General features: G+C 44.9%; 1 protein-coding gene across 1 annotated transcript; it reads right to left on the bottom strand.

Annotated features, from left to right (window-relative positions):
* Window positions 1-750: 750 nt before the first annotated feature.
* On the bottom strand, window positions 751-18290 carry HGFAC (HGF activator). Its single transcript, XM_028744982.2, has 11 exons — window positions 18090-18290; window positions 16766-16829; window positions 15279-15410; window positions 12232-12342; window positions 8910-9084; window positions 8491-8576; window positions 7389-7641; window positions 3879-4018; window positions 3309-3449; window positions 2820-2968; window positions 751-1032 (listed from the first exon to the last, which is right to left on the bottom strand). Exons 1-11 carry the CDS (start codon window positions 18156-18158, stop codon window positions 841-843), a joined length of 1512 nt encoding a protein of 503 aa, XP_028600815.2. The 5' UTR covers window positions 18159-18290; the 3' UTR covers window positions 751-840.
* Window positions 18291-21596: the final 3306 nt, after the last annotated feature.

The raw sequence follows: 21596 nt of genomic DNA on the forward strand, positions 1-21596 counted from the left end.
AGAGAGGGGGAGTCCTTTTAAAACAGGGGGTTGTGTTAAAGCAAGGTAAGTACTCTGCGAATGTTTTGCTCTATTGATACCTATCCTGTTTCTCTGCTTCCAAATAGGGCAGTAAAATGGAGAGGACCATGTCAGTTCAGCTCTAGTGTTAACCACAGCATAGTTCAGGCATGTCCAAAGTCTAATCTGGCCCGCCGGTCAATTTAATCCAGCCCCCATGGCAGTATATGTCCTGGGGTAAAATTGTAGAAAAAGCTCAGCAACTTCAATCCTAAAAAACTAAAAAAAGCTCAAGAACTTTGGTTGGCCCTCACGCATGTTCACTTCATCAAATATGGCCTCTTTGAAAAAAGTTTGGGGGCCCCTGGCATAGTTACTGGTGACCATAATGACTTTGTACCACCCCTATGGTGCAGTGCCTGATCCTGACCACTCTCACACTCTGATTACAAAACAAACAAGCAAATCCCCAAATTTCAGGTTTTACACAATTGGCTGCAAGGTGTACGTTTCAATTAGATTGTTAGTTTTTAGTTGAATCCTCACCTATGTGAAAATATATGTGTATATCCTGTATATACGCACATATAAAAGTTTATTGTCCTTTCTTTTAGAATAATGCACATTTTTTTGTGGGGTAACGCTTTGGGACCTTTTAAGCTGACAGCTTAGGGCTTCATCATCCTTTTGTCCAGCCCTGAAACAAGTCCATTATTGTGAAGTACGGTAGACAGAAAGACTTGGCAGAAACAGGTGGAACAGGGTGCCTTTTAATGACAACAGTTAGCATTATAATCAATGACGGTGGCAATCCATAATTTCAGCAAAATGTGAAATGCTTCATCTAGGTAAGGAACTACGGCTGCTCTTTTGGAGCCGGTTTATCTTCTCATTTATCCAGTCCACATATTTGGTCACTCTTGTATAAACACCAGGCTTCCTAGCTTTGCCACATCCATCACCCCAGCTGATAATGCCATACAGGTAAGATACGCCATCCTTTTCACAGGCCAGGGGGCCGCCAGAATCTCCCTGTTTCAAAGATAAATTTAAGGACAAAAGTATTTCGCTATGGTTTCCATTATTTGGAAAGATTGGCTCATTTTATTTATCATAGGTTTTGCAAATGACAATCTCTGTGTCTTTTTGCTTGTTGTAAGCTCAATAACATTGCAAAAGGAGACTAGCTATACGGCTGCAAATAAAACATTTTAAGTGTGTTTTAAGCTCAATATACAATGTGACACTAGATGGCAATGGTGAGCCTTATGGAAAATTCAATGTATTTTTAAACCTTTTTTTTAAAAGCAGTTTCAAAGCGGTTTTTATATGCGTCTAGATTCTACCTTGAACACAAGCTGTGTAATAAATTGGAAAAATGTAAATAAGAAAATGGGGACCAAGCATGCTCATATTCCTTGCCAGTGTCATAAATTGCGAACAGTGCAGGACACTTATAGGCCTTTCAAAACAACTGCCAGATAGTTTGGGCCAAATAATTAATGCTCATATGGTTGAATATTTGGGTATTTGGGCCTTTCGGTGCTCACCATTTATAGTGGAATAGTTGCTGGAGGCAGGGGCAGTTGGCATCTTGCCACACAACATTGGCATCCTTCAGCTAGTAGTGATGCACTAACAAACCCTCCCTTTTTTATACTACAAAACCCCCAACTTCTATGCAAGATCTGGAGTGGATCCTCAATGCTTTCAGTTGTGGGGCATGTGACAAGGGTCAGCCTCAGAAAACTGCAGGACAATAAATTGTTCAGCTCTAACTAAAAACTCCAGGAGGCAATGAAGTGGAATGAGAGGCAAGACTCCAGGCATCAAAGAATGCCTCCCTTCAGCTCTTCAGCTCCAAACCTGAGGTGCGGCCCTACATGTAGAACTGACATATTTCACTTCAGTTCCTTCTTCACAAAAGGAATATCCTCTGGGAACTGGACGTTTTTACACCCATTTGCACCCATTGATGGCCCTGCCCATGCATTTTAAAAAAGTAAATGGTGGAGTTGATGGAACTCATAATAGCACTTAAAATGTAGAATTCTCCAATCTCCAGAGGAGTCAAGTCTATATCTATATATCACACTCACTCTCTATCATTCTGGATTAGTGCAAGAGCACATACCTGGTTAGGAGTGGTGAGTTCAGATTTTTTAAATGGAGATCTCAATCTCATCTCCATAGTCTACATTTCAAAAGGGATTTATCTCCCATTAAGCAGAGGTGACCGCTCCACTAGGCCACTCCACCACCCCTTTAAGAAGAGAACTTACACCAAACCCAGTATTTTTTGCATTCCCTAAGGAAGGGACGCGGGTGGCGCTGTGGGTTAAACCACAGAGCCTAGGACTTGCTGATCAGAAGGTCAGTGGTTCGAATCCCCGCGACGGGGTGAGCTCCCGTTGCTCGGTCCCAGCTTCTGCCAACCTAGCAGTTCAAAAGCACATCAAAGTGCAAGTAGATAAATAGGTACCACTCCGGTGGGAAGGTAAACGGCGTTTCTGTGTGCTGCTCTGGTTCGCCAGAAGCGGCTTAGTCATGCTGGCCACATGACCCGGAAGCTGTACGCCGGCTCCCTCGGCCAGTAAAGCAAGATGAGCACCGCAACCCCAGAGTTGGTCATGACTGGACCTAATGGTCCTTTACCTTTTAAGGAAGGGGGAGGAAAGATGTCCTACACGGCCCCCCCAAAAACCCCCAAAAACAAAGTGTGAGTAAAACAGAAATGCCAAGAGGGATTCCTTGGACTCTCACATTCACATTCACACTCTCGTACAAATTTAATTCAGGCAGAAACTCAATAATATTACCTGGCAGGCGTCTGATTTACCATCAAGGTGACCAGCACAGAACATATTTTCACTAATGTCAGCTCCATAAACATCATAGTTTTGACATTTGTAATCAGGGATGATCGGAACTGATGTTTCTTGCAATACTTTAGAGTAGCTGGATGAATCTGTAGAAATAAATTGTATAGAATTGTGTTAGAATTAATTCTAACTAGAGCAGAGTAGATTAACATGAAGTGTTTAAAGTGCTTTGCCAAGCACTGCACTGTGCTAGAATTCTGCGGCAAAAGTCAAAGGTATTTCAGCAAAACAGAGCTAAATCATGCTGTCAATAAAACAATTAATGGGTGATATGTGTTCTTGAATTGGCCAAAGAAGTGATTCAGTTGACAAATCATCTGCATGAAGACTAAAGTGATCATAGTTCCAAGTCTTGCCTAGTTAGAACATCTGGTTATGTCTCTGGTCAGTATCAGTAGCACACATAAAAGCAATATTCTAACTTACTTTCATGCAAGTGTCCCCATCCTGCAATTTGGCATTTCTGGTTATCTGGAAAGGACATTCCCTTTTCCGGCAGGCAGATTGGTCGAACAAACTGGGACTTCACTGCGCAGCGTTGATTCACCTTCTTCAACTTAACTAAAACTGCAAGAGAAAATAACTTTTTAAAAAAAGATCACAGAAAGTGACTGTGGACTGGTTCACTTGATTTTGAAATCATCAAGCAATGACCACATGCGGATGACCCAGCCCTGCGAGTGAAGAGCTGAGATTTCAGGTACTACTTTTTTTGGCCTCTCACCTTTGTTCAAAAAAGCACTTTGCCACTAGGAATGGGTGGAATCATAAAGTTCTGGTTTTTATCAAAAGCTTTCTGCAGCAAGGAGAGCACATCTATTCTGATCTGCCCAAACTTTAGAGTGGATTGCCCTATTGAGGACGACGCCAGGCACAGGGAGCCAGAGCTACACTTCCGGTGTCTGACGGGTGGAAGATATGGCAATATCACTGCCCACTTGGCTACACCTCAATCCACACACTTAAAACTAAACCAGAAAGAGGAAAAAGGCTCACCTATATCATTTTCAGTTGGGTTGTATACTGTGAAGTCAGGGTGCATGAAGTACTTCTCCACATCAAATTCTTGAGTAACAGCTGTTGTCATATTAAAAAAATGTTGTCCCAAAACAATTCGAATTGTTGATCTCAGCGGACTGAAGAGGAAAGAAAATGATGAAGAGAATGATGGTATTAAGCTACATGATGCATTTTAAATATTTTATTCTTATTTATCTGTATATTTGAATGATTTTGTTATGACCTTAACAAATACACTTCCTTCCTTCCTATAGGTAAGGAACAGAATATTATAGTATTATAATATTTAAATTTGCTGATCCAGCAAATAACATTTTGATTGGGGTGTCAGGGTGCCAATGTAACGTTGTGAGTTGCAGTCGTGATGCTATAAGCCAACTGAAACTTAGGCAGTAGCCCAGCAGCAGCAGAAGGAATAGCAGAAATGGCCATGACAGCCACGCTCGCCAAATGAAGAGTAACATTTGGTAACACAAGAAACTTGCTTCCAAAAAACATTTTGTTGTAAGGAAAATGAAGGGGGAAATTCAGAATAGCAACTGCTTAACAGAATGTTGTATCACCTCCCCACAAACAAACTGGGAGGAATGCTCAGTAAATGGGTTACCTGGAAGTAACCTTGGTTTGACATAACCTTTGCTTCCATCCTGTGGATTTAGTTCTGCCATTGGGCTGCTGAACTAGTGAGGATGTGCTGCACTGATTCCTTCTGATTCATGTGGATGCAAATGAGATTGCCAGCCACAGTCTTTAACTTATAGCAAGGGACCGTAAGACTCTGGGCAGGAAGCTGAAGCGCCTTGGGGCACAGGTGCCTTTTTCACCACTGCTTCCTGTTGAAGGATGTGACCCAGGAAGAGAGAAGAAAATCCTAGAAGTAAGTCACTGACTGTGCAGTTGGTGTTGTCAATAAGGATTTGGCTTCTTGGACCATGGTCTCCGCTTCCTTGAGGAGGGGCTTTTGGCAAGAGATGGGTTGCACCTCACCGTGGAAGCCAACAGTTGCAAGAAAGGTTTCTTTGGCTATGTCTGAATCAACAGGAAGAACAAGCAAGTAGTACTTCTTCTGCATGGAGAAGACAGAGACATGCTATAGGATGACAAAGAGAATGTGGAACTGCTCAACACCTCCTTTGCCTCTGTCTTAACCCAAAAGAAAGCAGTGCTCAACAGAATACACGTTGCAAGGAGGGAGCTGCATCCCCAGATAGGAAAAGAACACCTAGCTACTTGAAATGTAGACCTCTCCAGGGCATGGCGCACTACATTCAGGGGTACTAAAGGAGCTTGCAGATGTAATCTAAGAATTTCTGTCTATAATCTTTAAGAAATATTGGCGAAATATTGCCTGCAGAGTGGCAGCAGGCAAATGTTGTCCCCAACTTCAAAAAGAGGAAAAAAGAAGACCCAGGTAAATAAATACCAACCAGTCAGCTTGACACTGATTCCAGAAAAGGTCCTGGAACAGATAATTAAATGGTCAGTCTGTGGGCACTTAGAAAAGGATGCTGTGATTACTAAGAAACAATCTCATTTCTTTTTTTGATAGAGTTACAGGATTGGTGGATCAGGGCAATGGTGTAGACATAGCATTTCTTGATTTCAAGTCCCCCATGATATTCTGGTGGAGAAGCTGGTGAAATGTGGGCCGGATGAGGCAACTGTTAGGTGGATTTGTAGCTGGTTGACTGGCCAAACCCAAAGAGTGTTCACTAATGGTTCCTCAACATATTGGGAAAAAGTGACAGGTGGGGTGCTGCAGGGTTTTGTCCTGGGCCCATTGTTGTTCAATGTCTTCGTAAAGACTTGGATGAAGGACTTGAGGTGATGCTCATCAATTGGATGCTGATGATCCTCTGGGTCCCTTCCAATTCTACAATTCTATGACACCAAACTGGGAGAGACAGCTAATGCTGCAGAAGACACAATGGGGATTCAATATGACCTTGACAGATTGGAGAACGAGGCATGAAAAACCAGCTGCACAAATATAAGATGGGGGGCAGCTGGCTTGCCAGTAGTACATGTGAAAAGTGTCTAGGGATCTTAGCAGGCTGCAAGCTTAACATGAGTCAACAATGTGATGCAGCAGCAAAAAGGCTAATTCTATACTAGGCTGCATCAACAGAAGTATAGAATCCAGGGAAGTAATAGTCCAGCTCTATTCTGCCTTGGTCAGACCACACCTGTGTCCAGTTCTGGGCACCACAATTTAAGAAGGATATTGACAAGCAAGATTATATGCAGAGTAGGGTGACCATGAAGAAAAAGGGTCTGGAAACCAAGGCTTATGAGGAGTGGTTGAGGGAGTTGGGTACGTTTAGTCTGGGAAAGAGGAGACGAAGAGGAGATATCTGAGCCATTTTCAGATGCCTCAAGGGCTGTCACATGAAAGATGGAGCAAGCTTGTTTTCTTCTGCTCCAAATGGTAGGATCCAAGCCAATGGTTTCACGTTACAAGAAAGGAGACGCCGATTAAACATCAGAAAGAACTTTCTGATGGTAAGAGCTCTTCGACAGTGGAACAGACTTTGTCAGACGGTGGTGGACTCTCCTTTAAGCAGAGGTTGGATGACCATCTGCCATGAATGCTTTAGCGGAGGTTCCTGCATTGTAGGGCGTTGGACTACATGACCTTTGGGCTCCCTTCCAACTTTACAATTCTGTGATTCTAGATTTACACTGTAGAATATGTAGCGTCAGGTATGCAGCAGATAAAGACATGACTGGGTCAAAAGGGGGGTTGTATCCGTAAAGCCCTGTGCATAGTGCCCAACATTGCTCTTTGGAAGCCCCATTGTTCAGGAGATCATTGGAGCTGACAGAGAGCTGCGTGTGGCACTTTGAAGCATCAGAGTTTCAAAGCAATGCACACACATCTCTGCAAGTACCAACAATCAGCTGTTCCCCTGATGATCAGCAGATAGCTGTGAAAGGAGCTTTAAAGTCCTGGCAATCAGCGGTTTGTTGGGACTCCAAAGTGATGCACACCATACTTGTCAAACTTGGCCACAGAGGGTGGGGGAAATAAGGATCCAGCTGCCAGCCAGTTTCCGCCCCCCCCCCGCCCCCCGCTCTGATAGATGGGAGTTGGGTTTCGCTATATTCCTGGCATTGCTTCTTTAATGTAACATCCGCTGCACCTTCTGGGAATTGCTTTTTATTTATGCTTGCTGTTCCAAACTGCTAAATGCTGTTTCAAAATATAAAAAGTTCTGAGAGTCCCATTATATAAAACACAATTCCTTTACAGTCTTTGTGATACCTGCAGGCTAGTGCACAGGCTAAGAAGCCTTATCTTTGTATTATTGCTTCCCAGGGCCCAGGGCCTGCTTCTAGAGGTTCTGAGCATTGGGGATTCTTGGCTCAAACTTCATTCCATCTTTGCTCAGGGGTCTCACATGAAACATTTTGTTTGATTTAAAAGCAGTTTGAGGCACGTGCAGTGAATTTCAGATGAAATCAAAGCATACTTTGATAGCATACCTATCAGCAAAACAATGTGCAGCTGTCACCACCCAACAAGAACGAAGAAGGCTTCCAGCACAGAAATTTTTCCCAACATATATGCTGGCCAGCCAGGGATGTGATCCTGGCAAGGAGGAAGATCCTCCTATAATTCTGGGTCTTAGGAAGTTTCGCTTCTTATGTCTTCTCCCACATAAGTTCTGGACCACGGCAAAGTCATCAAAAGTTTCCGGGGGTGGGGGTGGGGGTGGCGGCCGCCTTCTTCTGCTCCCTGAGTGAAGAACAGATATATTTAATCTTTTACCCATTTTTACTACTGAATCTTTACTATTTACTTTAAATAGGTACGGAATATGATTACAAGGCAAAGAGCTCTTTTCTGATTATGGCATCTTCAGAGTGGCGTAGGAGAAGTGGAGCAGCTTAGTTTAGGCTGCATCTTCTCATTCTGGGCGTTTCCGGCTTGCTGCTCAACCTGATGCTATCCCACTAACATCAGAGTCCGAAACTGCATAGGAGGGGTAGAATCACCCTGCTTATGTCATTCCTAATTCAGCCTTTGATGTTAGCATTGTGCTTCCCTTCCCTGTAGTGATATGTTCCTTTGTTGCTGGACTTTGGGTGGATTGAGCCATTTTATTCATACTAGTGTATAGGGTCTCAAACTCAAGCACTTATCAGCCAGATGCACCCCAGTCCTTCAGAGCCACATCATGCGCACACAACATTATACAAATCCGTCTCTTTGTCTCTCAGTCCTTCCCCAGGAGCAGAACTTGGGCAGGCTGAATGCCCCATGTCAGCCTTGCATGAGAACTGACACAGTGGGCACAGAAGTCTTTAAGGATTTATCTTTACAGCACAGCAGCAGAACTTGGTCTGGAGAGGAAGGGGAGGCATATACTGGGCTGGGCTGGGGGAGACAGACAGGACTATCTAGGGAGCTGTTGTACCAGCTGTTATCTGCTCCAGAACATTCTGACCTTAAACATAAGAAATGGCACGTGACCTGTATATGGAAGGGGAAAGAGACTTGTTCCTCCCTTACATTTACTAATTTCACTTCTTCCTTTGCTTATGCTAACTTCAAAAAGCCCCATGGATGCAAAATGTTACTTACGACATAAAGTAACATTGCAGTATTCCCAAGATACTGAGTTTTCTTTGACTGTGTAGCACCATGGCTCCTTGTCTTCATCTGGGTTTCTAACGCAGTGGGGAAGGAAAAACATTTGCCCCTTAATGTTTGGTGAACATTGCTTTTGTCACTAACCCCACCATTTTCCCCTCTTATGCAAGTTTGGGTTTTCTTCATATACCTTCAGTTCTAAACCCAAATTTCTCTCTGGATTGTGTCTGCATCATTCCAGTGGCTTTGCTAACACACAATATCGCACATCTATCAAAGTAGAGAAGAATATGTGTGCATGTGCGTATATGCATGTGATCAGAGAGTCACTGGGGTGAGAACCAGGGTGTAACCCACAAATGTCTCATTTTTAGTTGTATTTTCCTCTATCTACCAGCTAATTTTCTTACCGGCAATATGAATGTGGTCCCAGTCCCAGTTGCACAGGGTTTTCAACTATGTCAGCATGAAGCTCTTGGTAAAGGAGATCTGAATTCCATGGCAGACAATTATCTCCAGAAATTGTCTTTTTCTCAATGCCCCTGTAGTCTGTCCCATTACCAGAATAGCAAAGTTGGCTAGGACCTGGATAAACATACAGAAGTCTTAAGTAAACATCTGCTAGCATAACATTATCCACTTATTTCTGTGAGGGAGAGGGTGGCGCAGTGGTCTAAACCACTGAGCCTCTTGGGTCGGCAATTCGAATCCCGACAATGGGGTAAGCGCCCATTGCTCAGTCCCAGCTTCTGCCAACCTAGCAGTTCGAAAGCACACCAGTGCAAGTAGATAAATAGGTACCGCTGTGGCGAGAAGGTAAACCGTGTTTCTGTGCGCTCTGGTTTCTGTCACGGTGTTCCGTTGCGCCAGAAGCAGTTTAGTCATGCTGGCCACATGACCCTGGAAAGCTGTCTGTGGAAAAATGCCGGCTTCCTCGGCCTGAAAAGCAAGATGAGTGCCACACCCCATAGTCGCCATTGACTATGTCCAGGGGTCCTTAACCTATTTACAGTGCTTTTTTTCTGGGAGGACGCAGGGGTACGCATACCCCTAAACATTGTGTGAATCTAAGTTTGAACTCATTGAGGGGCAGTATTTCAATATGAGTAGGAAAATGAGAGTACCCCTAAACATTTATTTAAGAAAAAAAGCACTGCCTATTTACCTTTTACCTATCCACTTATTATTTACACACACACACACGTGTGTTTGTGTACTACTTTTATATCCTGCCATTCTTCCAAGGAGCTCCAGGTGGCGTGCAGTGATCTCTCTCTCTGCATTTTGTCATGACAACAGTCCTGTGAGGTAAGTCAGGCTGGGAGATAGTGACTGGCTCAAGGTCGGCAGTGAGCTTTATGGCTATTTTAACCTTGGTCTCCCACTTCCTAGCCCAACACTCCAGCCACTGGTTCTCTCTTGGTCCATATGGGCAGTTGGTCTACACATTATTTATGACTAACCAATATATAAGTTAGTGATAACAGTGGCATAGCGTGGTTTGCCAGTACCCAAGGAAAGGCAAGTATTGCGTCCTCTAACCTGTGGTTCCTGTCAGGGCTGGATGGAGGCAGTGGTGGTGGTGGTGGGAAAATATATTGCCCAGGGCAACAGCCCCCCTGGCCTCCCATGCTACACCACTGAGTGAAAGGCTGCTTGTGTTGGAAATGACCCAAGCTGCTTCTAGAAAAACTGGGAAACATTTCAGAATATTGAGGTGATCCAAATTTGTCCTACCCCACCCCCCGCATCTCAATGTGACCCTAGCCCCACCCACCCCCTCTTCACCACCCCCTGATTTCTCCAGCCATCTTCTCCTTTCAGCTCTATTTTCTAGGCCACCACTGTTGATGGTGGACCTGGCTGTAGGCCACTGGGAGAGAACATCATTGCCTTCACATTGCATCAGCCCTTGGTGAAGCTACATTTCCCAGGGCAGGGCCACTTGTGTACAGTACACAGCTTGGATAGAATGGATCCTGTTCTCACTATAAGCACACCTGACTGCCCAAGGAAAGGTGTTGCCAATGTTATCAGCCCCACCTGAAACCTATGACCCACTCTCTTCTTTTGCAATATGTCTGAAGAACTATGAATGGCAAGCATGGTGTAGTTCTGTTGCTTTGTTGAGTATTTAGCAAACTCTGAGAATTGAGCAGTTTTATTTCACCATGTTTCCTAAAAATGTATCTCTGTTCTTGCAGCTGTTATTAGTCTTTTCTCCCTTTTAAAGCATTAAATTCTGCTGGATTTTGCCACCTAGTGGTAAATAATAAGAGCTGCAGTTTCTTATCTGCAAAGTTTCACATCATCTGCACAATATTTAATTATTATTTTTTTTAATGATCTTTTGTGGATGAACAATGAATATGACAATGAAACTACAAGGAATTCAGGGCAGCTTGGGCCATGGTGGTAGTGGGTTCTCCTCTGCTTTTTGGCCCTCTTTACAGCAGGGGTTTAGAAGATAGCCAAAGGGAGAGCAACTGTGTCAGCTAAGGTGCTGAAAAAGCAGGTTAAATGTGATGGCCCAACACAGTGAATGAAGATTAAAGTGGTCATTGTAAGAAGCAAATATCTGGTTATCTAGCTAGACTCCTTGCCCAGACTAATCAGTTGCTATTTAGTCCACTAGACTGTAGAAAAAGCATGAAGTTGTTGGCTTGGTGGCAAAGAGGGGTGATTTGGATCCAACCTAATCCAGTTTCTAGACCATCTGACAAGGTTGGGCATATGGGATAGTTCTAGAAGTTAACCCTATGAGGAGTGGGGAAGGCATGGCTGCTGCCCACCCCACCCCACCCCAGTCCCCACCCCACCTCCTGCCATCCACTAGACTGTTTGTCTAGTAATCTAGCCAACCTTTCCTTGTAGCCTATCTGTCCAAGTTAACTCTGCCCCTAAAAGCTTAGTCATTTTGTTTTTTTCTCTCCCAGCTTGAGACAAAAGTCTGCTATCTCTCTCTCTTTCAACTCTGATTCTGTAAGTAGTTCCTTTCAAGATAAATCTTTTCCTGCATGAATAAAGCCTTTGAACTCCAAAAACATAAGTGATAATTTCAATCTCATTCACTTGAGCTGCAAGCTCTCCTAACACTAGAAAAGGTAGACCTTGCCATAGGCATGCATGCATTAGGACAGACTACATAGGGCTGCCTTTGAACAGAACTTGGGAACTTTAACTGGTACAGAATCCAGCTGCTCAAGGTGCTTGCCAGGTTAGTCAAAGCATATGACATAAACTCTATACCAGTTGCACAGGTTGTCAGGATGCTCCTGGGCCCAATTCAAAGTCCTGGTTTTGGCTTCTAAAGCCCTAAATGGTTTAGAGTCAGGTTAGTTAAATGGACTTGACTATGCATCAGTGGCCCTGCTTGGTAGGTTTTAAATACTATATTGTAAGCCATGTTGAGAAGTCAGAGCAGATAACAGCTCCTGTAAAGCAGCCTAAAAATAAACATGAGTAAATAAAATGCCCATATTGACAGACAAGCTGTGCCACAAGAAAGGGCAGCAAGAGTCCAGAGTTCCAATAATTCTAAATCTAGTCCATTCAGCTCTGGGAATCAAGCATCAAGGAGCAGGGAGCTGTTTATCAAATTCCAAAACAAAATTTATGAAGACCTCATAGAAGAGTCCTGGATATAGCATAAGCCTCGGTCAATGAGGCCTAAATTCTGTGGAAGGAAACAAGCCAAAGATCCAAACTGAGTGAAAGTTGAATACAACTCACCAACATTGCAATGTCTTCCTGCCCAGGGTGTTTTGCAGTCACAGACTGTTTCGTTAGTGAAGACGATCTTCTTGCAAGTACTGCCATGGGGGCATGGATTGATGGTGCAGCCTGCAAGGTGAAGCAGAGGACTTATCCACACTGACCTGCTCTGTCCAGGCAGAAGCCTGGACTTTAACGCTCCATGTCCAAGCATTTCCTACCCTCCACCCCAGTTTCCCCCACAAAAACTCGCTCTTTAAAGCTGAATCGGAGCAAATGTCAATTCAGGTTTTCTGAATTGATGTTTGCTCCAGTTGAAGGTTTGTCCACGCTTACCTTTCCTCGGCTCTTTCTGAGCGTGGATGCAATTTAAAGTTCTGTGTCTGAGCGGACTCTCTCTTTTCGCTCTTTAAAGTTCAGTTGGGGCAAATGTCAATCCATGGAAAACCTGAATTGATGTTTACTACGATTCACCTTTAAAGAGCGGGTTTTAAAGCTCCGGAGCAAGAAAAAGGATGCTTGGACACAGAGCATTAACATGTGAACCTCTGCCTGGAAGGTAAGCCTTAACATGCACACAATACCCACAGAAATGGCCTAAAGTGTTTTTGTGGTAAATGCTGAGGCGCACATTACTAGTAGGAAAATCCAAAGGCAAATTAAAACTGGACCAACCCCATATTATCCCCAGAGTCTCATAGAATACATATAGAGATTGAGATATTTAATGTCAGCTGAATTCTAATAGGAATAGAATAATCTCCTCCCTGAAAAATACTTTAAAAATTCAAAAGACTCAGGTATAAGAGTCTGAGGGAGGAGGAAGCTCTGGGACTTTCAGTGGCTGCACCATGACTGACCAGGAACACACCAAAACAATACATTGGTACCTCGGTTGAAGAGCAGCCCTGTTTATGAATTATTTGGTATACAAATTCAGCAAAACTGGAAGTAGTGTCCCGGTTTGCAAACTTTACCTTGGTCTACAAACAGAAGCTGAATGATGGAAGGGCACCGGTGACGGGAGGCCTCATTAGGGAAAGTGCACCTTGGTTTAAGAATGGCTTTGATTTAAGAACGGATTAAGTCCGCAAAGTGAGGTACCACTGTGTGTGTGTGTGTGTGTGTGTGTGTGTGTGTGTGTGTACACAGGATGACTTTAACAAAATATTTCCCCCCCTCTCCTACTCCGCTCACCCCATTTTAATTTAATATTCACGTTTATAAGCTTGCTTTTCCTCCCAAGGAGCTCAGCGTGATTAACGTAGGCCTTTCCCACCCCCCCACCATATTTTCCTCATCACCAGCCAGAAAGCAGCAGTGCCCTCCATGTGGGCACACACAAAGCTCTGTACGCATATGCATACACATGCACACACTGTTTATAGGCAGCAGCAGCAGCAACCCACAACTCCTATTTCAGGCACACAATTCAGCTGCACTACCTAGTCTCCTCTCCCCCATCCAAGGGTGAACGAAGGCTAACCGACACCTGGGGCGGGGCAAACCACTGGCTGCGCACATGTTGCGCTGCTGCGTATGATGCATGCCTGGTGTCGCTACATAGGGCGCATGTGCGACGTCGCTACATACAGCGCATGCGTGCGACACCGCACATGTGTTGTACATAGCGGTTTGCCGCCGGCACTGCCCAAGCACCATACAGAGAATGGTGGGATCCTCTGCTCACAGCTGCAGTGACAGTGGACCGATCCTCCGATTGCGGCTGTAGCAGCGATGAAGGGCTCCCACCGCCGTCCGTACGGCACTCGGGCAGTGCCAGTGACAAACCGCTATGTACAGCGCATATGTGGCGTTGCTACGTACAGCGCATGCGCGTGACACCACACATTGTATGTAGCAGTTTGCCGCCGGTGCTGCTTGAACGCCGTACGGACGGTGGCGAGAGCCTCTGCTTGCAGCTGCAGCCACTAATGAAGGATCCTCCACATGCGGCTACGGCGCCGCGATGGCTGCTCACGCTGCCCACACCCAGGGGCAGTGGGGTGAACACCACAAGGGGTCCCTTCTTGTAACCCCTCCAGACATGGCACCTGGGGTGCACCCCCCCGCTCCCCTTGTGATCCCACTGTCCCCCCAAACACATACACATTCCAGAGTATCTGTCCTAAAGTGACTGAAACAGCCACTTCACAGAGGCAATCAGCAGGATGTGCAATTTCCTAATTTTTTTTGCCAAGAGAGGAGAAGGCATCGTTTCTGGTTGTCTATCCCTTCTTGCAGGCAAGGAAGCTGGTGCTGCAGTTCAGAAAGGGGCTTTAAAGCCTCTCCTTCTTTTTCCCACTCTCCATAGCACCAATGATCCTTCCCTACTTTGTCAAGAGGGAGAAAGGACCACTTCCCCCTGTAGCCTTTTTAAAGTGACTGTGGCTTGGGTGGGAAGATGGGTGAGGAAATATAAACCCAGGAGATGGCCCACCCAGCACCTCCTCCTGCCCATTGGGCAGATGCCACCTTCCCAAGGGGCAGCTCTTCAAACATAGGGAGGCTGCCAATGGAGGCAACGCCATGGGGCTCCCATGTATGGAGCAGGGCAGAGGCAGGGGGTGCAAAAAATGATACAAAAATGATTGTGCCTTGAGAAATTCATTTGTGAAGGCAGGACCACCAACTATTCTCAAGTGGTGCCCATGATCTGGTACAAAACCACTTAAATTGTTGAATAACTTTTAGAACTTTCGGTCAAATTCAACCTGTGAGCAGCACATTATCCAGAAAGTCCAGTACAGTTGGGGTAAATTATTAAGGATTTGAAAACTGAAAAGGAGGTGAAGAAGATAAAATCCTTTCAGGAAATTTAAGAGAATACTTGAAATTACTATCATGCAGCCACTTCACAGATTACATTTTAAGATTCATACCTTTTAATTGCTGTAAGTGATTTAAGGCTGAGAGTATGACTTCTTCACTACTCTATGCATTATTTAATGCAATTCAACTTCTGTGTCTCAATCATTTTTTTTATCATTTCACCGGACTACATATAAACAGATTAGCAAACATACTAAAATAAAGCATGCAGTATAGAAGCTGTATAGAAATACCTGTGTGCTGTGCATATTGGCAGTTAATTAGGTTGTTAACGCATGTGCATTTCTGCACTATCCCTTGGTAGATTCTTGCCCAGCTTTCTCCAGTTGCAAAATATTCATGCAGAGTTTCATCAAAGCATTTTTCTGCAGTTTTAAAAAAATGCAAAAGAGCACATTAAGCCTATTCATTCATTCATTCATTCATTCATTCATTCATTCATTCAATTAAAAAAAACATTGCTGGAGTGCATATGAAGATGTTCCTGCCTCCAGGCCATCTGGTCCATCACCATGACCAACCAGGTGCCTGTGGGAAACCTGCAAACAGGACCTTCTCCCCTTCTGCAGTTCCCAGCAGGCCCATGTGGAGCTTGTCCGAGGCCAGGGTAGGAGCAGGGGTGCAGCTAGCTGCTCCGGCACCCGGAGCGGTGGAGGCAGGGCGAGCTGCCCACAGGGGCGCTGTGGCAATCCACGCATGGGGCCGCCGCACAGGGGCAGCACGGCAATCCGTCTGGGGGGTGGTGTGGCGATCCGCCCGGGGGGTGGTGGCTCGGTGAGCTGCCCACGGAGTCTGCCTGGTGGACGCAAGCCCCACGCTGCTGTTTTGGGCATTGCAGGACCCTGAGCCATTGCGTCACTCCCAAGAGAGACATGTGGCTCAGGCGCCCTGCAGGTAAGTGCCGACCCCCCAAGGATGACATCCAGGGCAGACCGCACCCCCGCACCCCCCTTCCTACGTCCCTGGGTAGGAGTCTTGTTAGAATAAAGTATAAACTCAAACAAAAAAGCAGCCGGTCCCTGGCGCTCCACCCCCGCCCTCTGGGTGCCCCCTCCCCTCTGCACGGGCCTGGTCCCCAGCAATGCGGGTTCAGAAGTATGCTGCCTCCGACCTCCAAGAGCATAAATGATGAACCCTAATATTTTTCCAGTGAGTAAATGACAGTAGGAAGTTTATTATATTGGAGGGACTGCAGTATATTGGGCATATGTTGCCCACCGCCATGAGGTTCCTAGAAGCAGAGAGACTATCCATTTCCACAGCCATGAATAATGCGGGCGAACCAGAGCTGGGAGCAGAACTGAGGAATGAAGCACCTCAATTGAATTGAAGACCTCCTCAGTCCAGCCAGAGGTGCTGCAGAGGAGAAGCAGTGAGGAGGTCACCTTCCCAGCCCTGCGAGGTCTTGGGGTGCCACCTTGTGGCAAGGAAGGCAAGGTTGCTGACCCCCCTTCTCATATTGTGAAAACTAAGCAGGATGGCTCTCGCCGAGAATCCAGCCTCAGGTGCAACCAGTTTGCCATTTCAATTCAGCTGGATCATGGAAATAACCTTTGGACTCGCATCTTAGAATCCATCTTGGAAGCCGTCCAGCGAGCAATTTTACATGCTGTGAAAACAAGCTAGACAAGGAAGGAAGGAAGGAAGGAAGGAAGGAAGGAAGGAAGGAAGGAAGGAAGGATTAGTTTGTTTGGGAGGCACATTAAAGCATCTTTAGTACCTCTGGAGTGATGAACTTCATGTCTGGATTCTCCTGGCTCAGTACCAGAACTGTTCCTTCCTTCCTACAAATAAAACAATGAAGAACAAGTTTGCTTTTATAGAGGATTTTCTCAATACAAAGTTCCTATTGGCAGAAGAGCAGCCAGGGATTGCCTTTTAAAAACAACTCAATCATCTGAGGCACCAAGGCAGCAACCCATGGCAGCTTTTAGTTTCTGCCTTTCTCTCACAGACATAAACCTTGCAATAGGCCTATTAATACATTTGGGAATGTCCTGCAGTTGGGAGCCCTGTTCAACTTCTATATAAAGACGTGGATGAAGGATTTGAGGGGATGATCCTATAATTTGCACGTGACACCGAACAAGAAGGGATGGCAAATGCCACAGAAGGCAGAACGAGGATTCAAGATGACATTTACAGATTGGGGAACTGAGCCCAAACTAACAAAATGAATTTCAGATGTTATACACTTAGGCACAAACAAACAACTGCACAAATATAAGATGAGGGGCACCTTGCTTGCCAGTAGTACACATGATAAGGGTCTTAGTAGGCCACAATCTTAACATGAGTCGACAGGGGGATACAGTGGCAAAAAAAAGCTAATATTATTCTAGGGCCTTCTCAGTAGTGGCTCCTGCCCTGTGGAACGCCCTCCCAGCAGATGTCAAAGCAATAAACAACTATTTTACTTTTAAAAGTCATCTGAAGGCAGCCCTCTTTAGGGAAGTTTTTAATGTTTGATGCTGTACTGTTTTTAATATTCAGTTGGAAGCCGCCCAGAGTGGCTGGGGAAACCCAGCCAGATGGGCAGGGTATAAATAATAAATTATTATTATTATTATTATTATTATTATTATTATTATTATTAGTTGCATGAAGAATAGCATCAAGGGAAGTAATAGTCCTGCTCTCTTCTGCCTTGGTCAGGCCCCACCTGGATTACTGTGTCCAGTTCTGGACACCACAATTTAAGAAGGATAATGGCAAGCTGGAAGGTGTGCAAAGGATGCTTCAGCTGACATTCCTGCACTGCAGGGGGTTGGACTAGATGACCCTCAGGTACATCCCAACTCTACAATTCTATGAAAGTCCTCCTTGAGTCTATGCTCTGGCCTCCAGTTTCAGGGCAGCCATGCTTAAGGTTCTTTGTTGCACTTTTTAAATGCAGTGTACACCAGTGCCAAAACACGTTTTGGTTTCGGGACATTTACAGCACATTTACTAAGGAGTATGTTCTTTAAATATTGGTGGGGCATACTTCTAAACAATCAGGTTTATGATAATGTTGTGGGAAGAAGATGAAGAGGCACACTTACCATTCGCTCAGGAGCACTGCTTAAAGCCAAAGAGAGGGTAACAACCATGGAGCAAATGTAGACTTTCATATTTCACCTTTTTATTTCTCTTTTCTTCTTTTGCAACTCCCTGTAATTTTCCTGGAGGAGTGGGCCTTCCAGGGTCTGAAAATCCAGAGTGGGAAGTCTAATCAACATTGGGGCTTATGGAAACCCCCTGCGTTAGAGAGTATGTTTGACCTTTTAAGCAATCACTCGTTCAGCAATGTTAATAAGTAATGTGTTTGTGTACTGAGGTAAATATTGGTTTCAGAAACATTTCAGGGAAAGCACACACAAAAAGAAGGCCTAAATATGCCACATCCTGTTAGTTCCCATTTGGACTGATTAATATTTGCCCAAAGTTTCCATGCCTTTCCATTATTTGTCATACTCCAGAATAACCAGAATAACCAGCAGTGAACAGGAAATCTGGACTGGTATTTAGATCCCCAGGTTTTTTAATAGAGTTTATGCCAAATCTATGAGAGTCTATCCTTATTTATTTATTTAGCACCTCATCTGTAGATCTCAGGCAGTTCAGTTGAGAAAAACACAAAATACATAATACATAATTCAGGAGAGAAACAATCGGGTCCAAGAACCGACATTCCGATGTGTTGTGAAATCTATTTTACATTCTTTCCCCCCCTTTACAACAGGCTTCCTCAACCTCGGCCCTCCACATGTTTTGAGACTACAATTCCCAGCATCCCTGGCCACTGGTCCTGCTAGCTAGGGATCATGGGAGTTGTAGGCCAAAAACATCTGGAGGGCCGAGGTTGAGGAAGCCTGCTTTACAATGTAAATGGATTTAATGGTGGAGGTGAACTCCTGTTTGGAAGGCAGACGGATGACATTCATAGATGGTTTCAATGTCACAGTTACAGTTTACCTAGCAAAGATTCAGGTTTGGTCTTTTCTCTTTATTGGGTTAGGGTGGTAATCAGAACTCGAACGCATCACTTTTATTAGGAAAGACATCAGACCAAGCTTGGTCCCAGTGGGACATTATGCGATTGGGATGCCCTTTCCCTTGTGGAGATTGGTGACTCCACTGAGTTTGTTGGTGGCGTCAAGGAAGGAACCTGTAGTGTTGGAGTCCATGCAGCGGTGGCCCCTCGGGGTTTTGGTTCTCTGGACTTTGCTCAAGCTGATGCCCATGTGCAGCTCTCTTCCCCCAGGAAAGGCAGCCAGAAAAGACTTTTGCTTCACCCATAGCCACAGCCTTGGATTTGAGCAGAAACCAGACATTGCTCTCCTTCACAGGAGACAGCCTGTTTCTTCCTCCAACTTCTAGCTTACACCCACCCACCCCTCAGCCCTGGCCTTTGTCTTTTCCTACCTCACTACCAGCGAGTTGAGGGAGGGTGGCCCACCCATTTGCTATCTGGCATGGACCACTTCTTTTGTAACCTTATTGCCCCATTCTCAGAGGGCCATTACCATTACTTGTCTGGCTAGTTCAATAAGCCTTGCTTAGATTTTAACACTTGCTGGATCCAGGAATTAGAAGGGTCTCGACATACAACCTCCTCCCTTGCCCCCCACAACTCATAACATTATTATTTAACTAGAAAGCACTCTGAAGGTATTTGAGCCATGCAGGTTGTGGGTGAATGGCCTCACAAGCCCAATCCCCACCATGAATTGTTGAATTATTATTATTTTTTAACCTCATAATAATAAGTTCAGGCAGTGAGGTGACTCCATCCCAGGATGGCAAAGGCATATGGGCAATAGAGAAAGTTTCAGTAATGTGTTTCATCTTTTCCATTCTAGACTTGTAGCTCCACAGCAGGTTCCTGAAGATTCTGCATGAAGATACTAGAATTGGACATCTTCCCCTACAGTCCCTCTTGTACCTGTGCCTTAGTTTGCTAGGACTTAACTATCTGCAAAAGCACTGGCGTAGGGAGGGTAATGTCTGCAGGGTTGTGGATCAAACCTGAGTTTTCTCAAATAATTATCTAGACACAGCTAGATTTCTGCGTGGAATTTTTGGTGTTGGTTTTGTGTGTTTTTTTTTTGAAAAAAAATATATATTGTAAATGCACCCACTTTTGAAATTCTGCCAACCAAGTTGAAGGAGTTTAGAATAAACTCATTTGCACTTTATTCAGGGTTACATTTTTAGATGTACTAGAGTTTCTGCTTTTCCACCCACGTTGTTCATTAGCATATTAGACACCCCCACGACATGTTTCCAATAGGTTTATAGCTTTAAAAGCAAAGGAAGAAAGCTCTGACGATAGATTTGAGTAGGCTGCAGCCTCCTCTGCCGCCCTGGGGGAGTTCACATTTTAGTCGTAAATTAAATATGTCTCTTTCTACAGAGCTGTTGACCCCAATAGGTTGTTTTCAGCAAGATCAAACGGTAAGTCAAGTGAAAGGAGTCTGTAGCTGTTGCGTAGGGAAATTCCCCTTTTACGAAGGAGCCATCAGCTGAACACATAACTTGACAATCTGTAGGAGATGAAGGACATGCAAGAGGCAGGCTATATTCCTGCCTTGATCCACATCAAGGATTTAGAATAGCTTCTTATACTAGTGATGATTATTTTTTGCAGATCCTGGCCCGGTCTGATAGTGGGGCAGTTCAAACTAACAACTCTGGGGATACTCTAAAAGGCTCTAGATCCAGCTGCCCTCTGCAATACAAATGTAATTGTTTTATCCCTGTTGGTACATGAAAAGACTCAAATGCATACTCACCACATTTTTTATAAATGGGGTTTTGTAACCTATTTACAAAATTTCCAATGGAAAGTGACTTGCAAAACAAAGAAAGAAATCCCTAGCAGAGCAGAACAACTGACCATGTGGAAACACCCTCATAACCCCTTGAGAAAATCAGAAGCAGTGCTGGTGGAGGTAATGGACAACTGACTCTTCAAAGGAGGGGAATAGAGCCTTTTAGAGTATCCCCAGAGTTGTTAGTTTGAACTGCCCCACTATCAGACCCACATGTAACATTTGCCTCAGTGTCGCTTGATGAATGAAATCAAGAGAGGAAAGCTTATAGATGGTCCCAAGAAAAAAGGAGGTGAGCAGCAGGGGGGGCCAGATCTTCAAGCATAAGGTCAACAGGACCAGACCGCTGCTGACACTACTGCAGACGGAAGAAAAGAGAGCCAAACCTCAAGGAAGCAGCTGTTAGTCTTTTCCCTGTAGCCCATGTTTGTTCTTGACTACAGCTTGTGGTGGGACGTGGGTGGCGCTGTGGGTTAAACCACAGAGCCTAGGACTTGCCGATCAGAAGGTCGGTGGTTCGAATCCCCACAATGGGGTGAGCTCCTGTTGCTCGGTCCCAGCTCCTGCCAAACTAGCAGTTCAAAAGCACATCAAAGTGCAAGTAGATAAATAGGTACCACTCTGGTGGGAAGGGAAATGGCGTTTCCGTGCACTGCTCTGGTTCGCCAGAAGTGGCTTAGTCATGCTGGCCCCATGACTCGGAAGCTGTACGCCGGCTCCCTCGGCCAATAAAGC

Source organism: Podarcis muralis, chromosome 9, assembly GCF_964188315.1.
Source record: "Podarcis muralis chromosome 9, rPodMur119.hap1.1, whole genome shotgun sequence".
Taxonomy (NCBI): Eukaryota; Metazoa; Chordata; class Lepidosauria; order Squamata; family Lacertidae; genus Podarcis; species Podarcis muralis.

Coding starts and splice junctions, on each gene's coding strand:
- HGFAC (XM_028744982.2), bottom strand. CDS start 18,158: ATGAAAGTCTACATTTGCTCCATGGTTGTTACCCTCTCTTTGGCTTTA. Junction 8,577..8,909: donor GGACCACATTCATATTGCCG/GTAAGAAAATTA, acceptor CCACTGCGTTAG/AAACCCAGATGAAGACAAGG. Junction 4,019..7,388: donor GCACATTGTTTTGCTGATAG/GTATGCTATCAA, acceptor TTTCCTCTTCAG/TCCGCTGAGATCAACAATTC.